At 45.6% G+C, this 10,150-nt stretch overlaps 1 protein-coding gene and 1 non-coding gene across 2 annotated transcripts; both read right to left on the bottom strand.

Moving 5' to 3' along the window:
- Window positions 1–681: 681 nt before the first annotated feature.
- On the bottom strand, window positions 682–1,800 carry LOC131023079 (uncharacterized). The gene has a single exon (XM_057952622.1). The coding sequence runs from the start codon at window positions 1,798–1,800 to the stop codon at window positions 682–684; it is 1,119 nt and encodes a 372-aa protein (XP_057808605.1).
- A 2,391-nt stretch (window positions 1,801–4,191) lies between these two features.
- On the bottom strand, window positions 4,192–4,297 carry LOC131023991 (small nucleolar RNA R71). Its single transcript, XR_009101589.1, has one exon. It is a non-coding gene; the product is annotated as a small nucleolar RNA R71 (small nucleolar RNA).
- Between the last annotated feature and the right edge of the window lie 5,853 nt (window positions 4,298–10,150).

Below are 10,150 nucleotides of genomic sequence, written 5' to 3'. Positions count from 1 at the left end.
AGAATATGCTCATCATGCATCTTTTGAATGTGCCCAGGGCGTTGCATAGCCCAAATGGCATCCTCCGGTAGGCAAACGTCCCGAAAGGGCAAGTGAATGTCGTTTGCCCTGGTCCTCCTCCGCAACCCAAATCTGCATATAGCCCGAGTATCCATCTAGAAAGCAAAAATATTGATTCCCCGCAAGTCTTTCCAGCATCTCATCGATGAAAGGTAAAGGGAAGTGATCCTTCCGTGTTTTCTGGTTGAGCTTGCGGTAATCAATACACACCCTCCAGCCAGTTTGCAACCTTGTAGCAATCAGTTCTCGGAATTCATTCTCCACTACTTGTATACCCGACTTCTTGGGCACAACGTGTACTGGGCTTACCCACCTACTATCGGATACTGGGTGTATTATGCCCAAATCCAACAGTTTGAGTATCTCCTTCATCACAACTTCCTTCATGGCTGGATTTAGCTTCCTCTGGGGGTCCCGGACTGGAACTGCATCTTCCTCTAGTAATATGCGGTGCATGCATACAGTAGGGCTTATGTCCTTAATGTCGGCTAGGGTCCATCCAATTGCTTCCTTGTACTTCCCCAAAGTCATCTTGAGTTTGTTCTCGTCTTCGAGTGTCAACTCTGAATTGATGATTACGGGAAAAGTGTCGTCCTCGCCCAAGAAGATATACTTGAGGTGTTAGGGCAAAGACTTCAGCTCGAGCTTGGGTGCCTTTTGGATTGATGGAACAAGTCGGTCTTCTTCCTTCAGGGTGGGGATTTTTAGTGCCTCCGTGTGGTTGACCTCTTCGCTCCACGCATTAAGTACTTTCACCGCCTCTTGCAAATGCTCCTCTTGCAAGTCCTCCTCGGTTATGCCATTCTGGATTATAGTGTCATATGGCTCCTTGAATGCTGTTCTGGGTAAAACCTCCTCAACAACCTTCTCGATCATATCGACACTTTTCACCATCTCTGTATCGGCTGGATGTTTCATGGTATTGTATATGTCGAAGGTCACCGTTTCCCCTTCAAACTGACATGTTAGCTTGCCCGTATCACAATCAATGCGAGTTCTGGCAGTCTTTAGAAACGGTCTGCCCAAAAGCATTACCGGATCTCGTGCTTTTGACTTCCCCATGTCGAGAATGTAAAAATCCGCTGGAAAGATGAGTTCCTCCACTTTGACCAAAACGTCTTCCAATATCCCCTCTAGGTAGACATTTGATCGATCTGTCAATTGGATCACCACTCGGGTAGGCTTCAGCGGTCCTATCTCCAGGTCCTGGTACATGGATAAGGGCATAACATTGATGGATGCCCCTAAGTCGAGCATCGCCTTCTCCACCTTCATGGTTCCTATTACACATGGAATGTAGAACATGCCAGGATCTCCATATTTTATGGGCATATCTCGTTGTAAGACTGCGGACACGGATTCGCCCACTTGAAATTTCGCATCATCCGTGTATTTGACCTTCCGAGTGCAGAGTTCTTTGAGAAATTTTGCACATCTGGGCATAGAGCGTAGCGCGACCAAAAGGGGTATATTGACCTCTACCTTCTTGAAGATTTTAACCAGTTCGGTTAATTCTTCCTTCTCTTGTTCCTTGGCCATTCTGTCTGGGAAGGGGAGTCTGGGCTCAGTCTGGCTTGATTTCTCTTTACCCTTCCCTGTCGCCTTTTGCTTTGCCTCTCTCTCTTGGGCAAATTCTTCCTCATCTGCTGATCCCATTCCGACTAGCTCGTTGATCTCTAGCTTTTCTTTGTTTTTCTCCTTATCAACCTCGGGCAACTCCTTTCCTCCTCTGAGTGTCATGGCATTCACCTTCTTCACCTCCACTTGGGATGGGAGTGTCCCTTGTTTACTTTCAAGTCTGGCGACTGCTTGGGCAAGATGTGATAGTTGGGAGTTCATGATTTATGCCTAATTGTTCTAATTTTAGGGGTTTACATGCGCATATTTTAAGTTAAATCTTCTGGAAATTGGTGCGTTTTAGGGTGTATTTTATGCCTTGCAGGAGATTTAGGTTTTCAAGATGAAGAGTGCAAATGTTGGAGAGTTTGGGCTAAGAATCGTGTTTTTGTGCATACTCTGGCATGTAAGAGAAGCAAAGCCCCGCTTGCCAGAGCAGCGAAATGGGAAGCCAGAGCAATTCCCCAGCGCCAGAGGAATCGACGCGAGTGAGGAAGCGCCAGAGGAATCGAAGCGAGTGAGGAAGTGTCAGAGGAATCGAAGCGAGTGAGGAAGTGTCAGAGGAATCGAAGCGAGCGAGGAAGTGTCAGAGGAATCGAAGCGAGCGAGGAAGCGCCAGAGGAATCGAAGCGAGCGAGGAAGCGCCAGAGGAATCGAAGCGAGCGAGGAAGCGCCAGAGGAATCGAAGCGAGCGCGGAAGCGCCAGAGAAATCACTTCGCTGCTGGAATCATAAGTGCAGAGGAACCAAACGACAGAGAAATCACCATTCCTCTGGCAATAGCCAGAGAAATCACCATTCCTCTGGCGAAAGCCAGAGCGGAAGCCATTCCGCTGGCAAGAGCCGCGATTTCCGCTAGGGTGGAGATTACTTCCAGAGCGTGCATCACAGCTGGACTTGCCTTCCTTTGCACGATTCTATTCATTTTAGAGTTCTACTTTGCATGGCAACTTCCATGGTGATCCAGAAGGATTTGAAGTCTATAAATAGGGCCATACTTTTCATTGTAACAATCAATCCCTTGCCCTAGTTTTAGACGCCATCTTTGCAATCTGTTGGCATCCGAAGCTTAGGAATTTAATTGCTTTCATAGTTTCAAGTTTTTATTGTTCTAAGTTAGATTTCAATTTAGTTTTTAGTTTTGTTTCTTGGATTGTGATTGAGTGACACAATTACATGTTAAAGACATTTACGGTATTTCGTATTTCAATTCAAGTTATTTTCGTTTAATCATGTTTACGTTTTTCGTTTATGTTTATGCTTTCTTTTTAATTATGCAATTTAAATTATGCACTTTAGTTTACGCCTAGATTAGTTGGTTTTTAATTTACAAGTATTTGATTTCATAAGAAGGTTAAATTTAAGTTCTTTAAAATCTTGCCTATGGTTTAATAGTTTAATTCGCCTAGTTTAATTTTAAGTTCGGTTTTTAATTAAGTTTTTAATTCCAAGTTTTAGTTTAATAATCAATCTTTTTACTGCTTTCTTTACTGTTTTTCCTGCGATACAATTAGAAGCCCTTAAAGACTTTCCTTGATAGATGACACTGGGTCAACTTACCATCACTAGAATGTCCTTGTCCTATTGCAAGTCAAACTAGAGGTGTTCTAGGTTGAGTCAAATTTTGGCGCCGTTGCCGGGGAAAGTTTTAGGCGTTTTAGTTGTGTCGTTTTTACTAGCTTTATTTAAATTCCTGTTATTTTCGTTTTTATGTTTCATCCACTCGGTGCGTTTAATCCGTTTGTTCAGTGTTGTGTATGCAGGGACGCCGTAGTCTTAAAGGCAAATTGGTGTCTCCTTTGCATAGTACGAGCGAAGGGATTTTCAGGAAGAATAGCTGCAAGGGAGTGATCGGGGACGACAGAGCAGACGGTTCTAACTCCAGCTCTGACGGAGGTACGTGACAGAACTGAAGATTTCTTCTCTGACTCTGATTCTGAACTACCGGAGCAGAGCGCAGGAGAGGAGGAACTAGATTCGCCAACCTGCTTTGACTCTGAGCCTTCAGAACAGCTAACGAAGGAGGACACCAACTCTGCCGATACAGAGCAGACCACAGCCACGGCAGAACACACTAAGGAGGAAGAGGCCAGCTCCGCCAATTTTTGCACTAAGCAGAATTTAAACGAGGAAAAGAAAGAGATGACCCAGAACATGGAATACATGGGAGACTTCACCAGGCCGGTAATCGGAGATACCAACACGTCGGCAATCGTGCTCCCCACTGCTGTGAGAAACTACAATCTCAAACCCAATGACTCGAATTTGCTGCCGGTGTTCCACGGGATGCCAAGCGAGGATGCTCTGCAATTCATCCGAGATTTTTGCACACAAGTGCAAACGATTCCTCTGCTTACTCTCACAGAGGATCAACTCAAGCTCAAGTGCTTCCCCTATGCACTTAAAGACCGGGCGAGGACGTGGATGTTATCTCTGCCGCCCAACTCTATCACTACATGGGGAGATGCTTGTGAAAAATTCATGCTAAAATACTACCCAAGTCACAAGACACAGGAGCTGAGAACGAAAATAATGGAGTTCACCCAAGGAGTGGACGAACCTTTGCATGAAGCTTGGGAGAGATATGAAGAACTCATCCGTCAATGCCCTCAACATCAGTTCACCAATGTTATGTTGATGCAGTTCTTCTACGATTGGTTAGTGCAAACTGCCCAATTTATGGTGGATAGCACGGAAGGAGGCAACATAGCTCGGAAGACTGCAGGAGGCAACAAAAGTCAGTCCGTGGACGGAGAGTGGAGGCTAGTGCCGTGACAAACCAGTTTGAGCTGTAGAAGCAAGTAGCCGATCTTGTGAGACAAGTGCAGCATCTTACGATGGACAAGAAGGAAAATTCAGCTCTGCCGATGACAACGCCGCCGATGTCAACTCAGCCAAATCCAGTTCTGCCGATGTCAGCCACGCCAAATCCAGCCTTGCAGTACGTTGAGCCTTGTGGTATATGTGGAGATTTCAGCCATGGAGCCAATGAGTGCCATAGAATGGGAGAGTTTACTCCGGAAGGACAAGCTGAGGTCTATGCGGCACAAGTATTTCAAGGCTACAATCAAGGGCCAAGCAGACCTTATGGGCAGAACATGAATCAAGGCCAACAAAATGTTATTGGAGGATGGAGAAATCAGCCGAACGCTGGATGGGGAAATCAAAACTTTGGAGGGAATCAATACCGTCGACCACCCCAAGTAGGCTACCAACAACAACCACCTTACTTCCCACTGCAGCAAGGCTCCTCTCAAACATATAGACCGCTATACCAACACCAACAATCAGCTCCACAGCAGAGTGCACAGCCCATTCCACCCCAGAAAACATCTCTCGAGGATACCTTGCAAGCCTTCATGGAGATTAGTAAGCAAAATATGGAGATGACGAAGCAGAATATAGAGTCTCAAGCATCTACCATAAAAAGGCTTGAAACAACTGTCGGGCAACTTTCCGGTACTTTAAATCAAATCCAACAACAACAGCAGCCCGGAAAGTTTCATGGCCAACCTGCTCAGCCGCATCAAGCTCTAGCTGTAACTGTTCTCCGCAGTGGTAAGATGGTGGATAACAAAGTGGATGTTCCTGCACAGACCAGAGCAGAGCAGCCAAGCTCTACCTTCACCAGAGCAGCGGAACAAAGCCAGGCCAGGGAAATCAAAAGCCAGGCCAGCGGAACCAAGCCAGGCCAGCGAAGTCAATCTCCAGAGCAGAGGAATCACTTCGCCAGCGGAATCACTTCGCCAGAGTTGCCGAGCTTGGCCCAGCCCAGACCAGAGCTGCCGAGTTCAGCTCTGACCAGCCCTACTGATGGAGAGAAGGCAAACCAGCAAAAGGAAGGAGAGAAGGAGAAGGAGGTCAAGCTCCACAAAGCTACTACACCCTATCGACCACCGGTTCCTTTCCCGAAGAGATTGAGAAACGAGAAACTGGACCGTCAGTTTGAGGAATTCTACAACATGTTGGCCAAGGTAAATGTGAATTTGCCTCTTCTTGATGTGATCCGAAATGTGCCTGCATATGTGATATGATCTTGACCGGAATTTAAGGAAATTTACCGGAAATCACAAACAATAACGTAAAGAAAAGGAAATCACCGATCTATTTGATTTGTACGCGGAAGACTGAAATTGAACGAAACAAATTGAAATTTACAGATAAAGGATGGAATGCCTCAAAACCTCTGAAATCTAAACCACGAAATGATCTAGGCGAATAATTCCCTAAACCCCAACGTGCATTTGACGCAGGAACTCGGAGACACTGAATGACACACGGCGAGGGATGAAGAACTCGTCGATTCGTCGATAGGTTGAATCCTTGTTTATCAAGAAAAATTCGAAACTTGAGAGAGAATTAAACTCACTGTTATAATATCAAAATTGTCTAACTTTGTCCAACACATAACATCCCTATTTAGAGGGAACGGGAAACCCTACGTAAAAAAGGAAATAAACAGAAATAAAGAAATAACGGAACTTGTTCAGCAAGTCAAAAGAAAACGCAGCGAGAAATCCATCTGCTCTGGAAAAACGCAGAGGAAACAAGTCTGCTCTGGTGGAATGATTCCTTTGCTCGGGCAACGCCAGAGGAATCAAGTCTTCTTGGGGCAGATTGATTCCGCTGCTCTGGTAGAGCCAGAGGAATCAAATCTTCTCAGGTGTCACGATCCCGCTGCTCTGGCAAAGCCAGAGGAATCGAGTCTTCGATGTTGGCGTGATTCCGCTGCTCTGGCGAAATCAGAGGAATCGAGTCTTCTCTGACGACGTGGTTCCGCTGCTCTGGCGAAGTCAGAGGAATCGAGTCTTCTCTGGACGGCATGATTCCGCTGTTCTGGCAAAACCAGAGGAATCGAGACTTCTCTGGCGGTTCGGCTCGGTAAGCAATAAGGTTTACCACCTTTGAGCTCTGATCCGTCGGTCCTTCTCCAATTGGCCTTTTCAGCTCTTGCCTCCAGATTTTCTCCACCAACGTCATTAAATTAGCTTTGAACGTCTTGGCCCTAGCTCTCGTCACTGGACCAACGGGCACGTGCACCGGATCTTCACTCTGTGCAGCCTCTGAAATTCGGCTCTGCTCTGCATCCTGTGCTCTGCTCTGAACTGCATCATTCCCCCTCTCTTGAAAAGGATTTGTCCTCAAATCCACAGCGTCGCCTACAGCAAAAGGGACTTAAGTCAGTAACATTGAATGTAGCGCTCACATTACACTCACCGGGCAAATCTAGTTTGTAGGCATTATCATTGATCCGTTCCATTACTTGGAATGGACCATCGCCCCGAGGAAGTAACTTGGAGCGTCGCTGCTCTGGAAATCTTTCCTTGCGCATGTGCAGCCAAACCCAATCACCGGGCTCAAACACTACTTTGCAACGACCCCGATTAGCTTGCTCAGCATACTGCCGCGTGCGGCGCTCAATGTTGGCTCTGGCACGTTCATGGATCTGCTTCACGAAGTCAGCTCTGTTCTGGCCATCCATGTTAACCTGCTCAATCTCCGGTAACGGAGTCAAATCCAAAGGTGTCAAAGGATTAAATCCATACACGATTTCAAATGGAGAAAACTTAGTGGCAGAATGAACAGCACGGTTATAAGCGAATTCCACATGAGGAAGACACTCTTCCCACGATTTAATGTTCTTTTGAATAATAGCTCGAAGTAAAGTAGACAACGTTCTATTCACTACCTCTGTTTGACCATCAGTTTGTGGATGACAAGTAGTAGAAAACAAAAGTTTGGTACCCAACTTACACCACAAAGTCTTCCAAAAATAACTCAAGAACTTCGAATCCCGATCAGAAACAATAGTCCTAGGCATGCCATGCAATCTAACAATCTCTTTAAAGAATAGATCAGCCACATGAGATGCATCATCAGATTTATGACAAGGAATAAAATGTGTCATCTTAGAAAATCGATCAACAACCACAAAGATGAAATCTCGACCACGCTTAGTCCTAGGCAAACCTAACATAAAATCCATAGAAATATCAATCCAAGGTGCGTTAGAAATAGGCAATGGTGTATACAAACCATGGGAACTCACCCTAGACTTAGCTTGTTTACATGTAACACATCGACCACAAATTCTCTCAACATCACGTTTCATATGAGGCCAAAAGAAATGCTCATGCAGAACAGCCAAAGTCTTAGCAATGCCAAAGTGTCCCATCAAACCCCCACCATGAGACTCAAGCAATAACAACTCACGTAAAGAACATTGAGGCACACATAACTTATTTTTCCTAAAAAGAAAGTCATCATGCCGAAAATACTCTCCACTAGCGGCTCTCGCACATGCGAGATAAATCTCACCAAAATCAGCATCACTCGCATACAAACTCTTGATGCACTCAAAACCAAGCAACTTAGCATCTAAGGTAGAAATCAAGGCATACCTCCGAGAAAGTGCATCAGCCACAACATTCTCTTTACCTTGCTTGTATTTGATGACGTAGGGAAACGTCTCAATGAACTCCATCCACCTCGCATGCCGCTTGTTCAACTTGTGCTGGCCTTTCAAGTGTTTCAACGACTCATGGTCCGTGTGAATGACAAACTCGTTGGGCCACAAGTAATGCTGCCACGTTTGCAAAGCTCTCACCAATGCATACAGCTCCTTATCATACGTGGGATAACTCAACGTCGCCCCATTTAGCTTCTCGTTGAAATACGCAATGGGACGTCTCTCTTGCATCAACACTGCACCAATACCAACACCAGAAGCATCACATTCAATCTCAAAAGATTTGGAGAAATTTGGAAGAGATAATACCGGGGCGTGGGTCAATTTGTATTTTAACTGCTGAAATGCATCCTCTTGCGCCTTGCCCCATTTAAACTCTACATTCTTCTTGATGACTTCCATCAAGGGTGCGGCAATGCTGCTGAAGTGAGGCACGAATCGCCTATAGAAGCTAGCAAGACCATGAAAACTTCGAACTGCTGCGATGTTCTTCGGTGTTGGCCATTCTTGGATAGCTCGTATCTTCTCCTCATCAACCTGTACACCCTGTGCACTAACAACAAAACCAAGAAACACAAGCTTGTCCGTAGCAAAAATGCACTTCTTAAGGTTAGCAAACAACTTTTCCTTTCGAAGTACGTCCATAACAGACCTCAAATGATCAACATGCTCATCAAAATGCTGGCTATAAATGAGGATATCATCAAAGTAAACAAGCACAAATCTGCCAATGAAAGCATGCAAAATATGATTCATAAGACGCATGAAAGTACTAGGCGCATTAGTCAAACCAAAAGGCATAACTAACCACTCATACAAACCAAGTTTTGTCTTAAAAGCAGTTTTCCATTCATCACCTTCCTTAATCCTAATCTGATGATATCCACTACGCAAATCGATCTTAGAAAAGACACAAGAACCATGTAACTCATCGAGCATATCATCTAAACGAGGAATGGGATGGCGATATTTTACCGTGATGTTATTGATAGCTCGGCAATCACAGCACATCCTCCACGATGAGTCCTTTTTTGGTACAAGGAGCACTAGTACCGCACAAGGGCTTAAACTTTCCCTCATATGCCCTTTGGCCAACAACTCGCCAATTTGCCTCTCCAACTCCTTCGTCTCCTCCGGATTGGTGCGGTAAGCTGGTCTGTTCGGCAGTGTAGCGCCGGGCACAAAGTCAATCTGATGCTCAATCCCTCGAAGTGGTGGTAAGCCGGTAGGTGTATCGTCGGGGAAAACATCAACAAATTCCTGCAACACAGCACGAATAGAAGGGGGTAGAGAAGAGAGATCGTTAGTCATAAGCAAAGTCTCATGATATCGCAACAGCAAGATCGGCCTCTCCTCCTGAACACACCACTTTAAATCACTAGCCTTAGCAAGAAAGGATTTATGACTCAACCCCTGCTCCTTCTTCTCCACGGGCTGCTCCTTGGACTTTAGGTTGTCCGTCTCATGTTGCAATTGCACTTGATCCTCATAAACTTGGGTAGGAGTAAGAGGAACAAGCGACACCTTTTTCTGCTTGTAGGTAAATGAGTATTTGTTGGTGTAACCATCATGAATTGCACGGCGATCAAATTGCCACGGGCGCCCCAACAGGATGTGGCTCGCTTGCATAGGGATCACATCACACACCACCGCATCCTCATACGTCCCAATGCGAAACGGAACCTTCACTTGCTTGGTCACTCTGATAATGTCGGTCTCATTTAGCCACTGCAAACGATACGGCTTGGGATGCTTCTCCGTGGTTAGCCCCAATCTCTCAACCATGGCTCTACTAGCCACATTCGTGCAACTCCCGCCATCGATGATCACACTACATACCTTGTCTTAAACAAAACATCTCGTGTGGAAAAGATTCTCCCTCTGCTCGCCTTCCGGGGGTGGAGTTTGGACACTCAAGGCTCGCCGAGCTACAAAAAGTTGTCCATTGGGCGCGAAAATCTCATCACACTCCTCCTCATCAGCGACATCATCGACATCCTCCAAT

This window comes from Salvia miltiorrhiza, chromosome 4, assembly GCF_028751815.1.
Source record: "Salvia miltiorrhiza cultivar Shanhuang (shh) chromosome 4, IMPLAD_Smil_shh, whole genome shotgun sequence".
NCBI lineage: Eukaryota > Viridiplantae > Streptophyta > Magnoliopsida > Lamiales > Lamiaceae > Salvia > Salvia miltiorrhiza.
The sequence above is the reverse complement of the archived record's forward strand: the minus strand, read 5'-3'. Positions and strand labels throughout refer to the sequence as shown.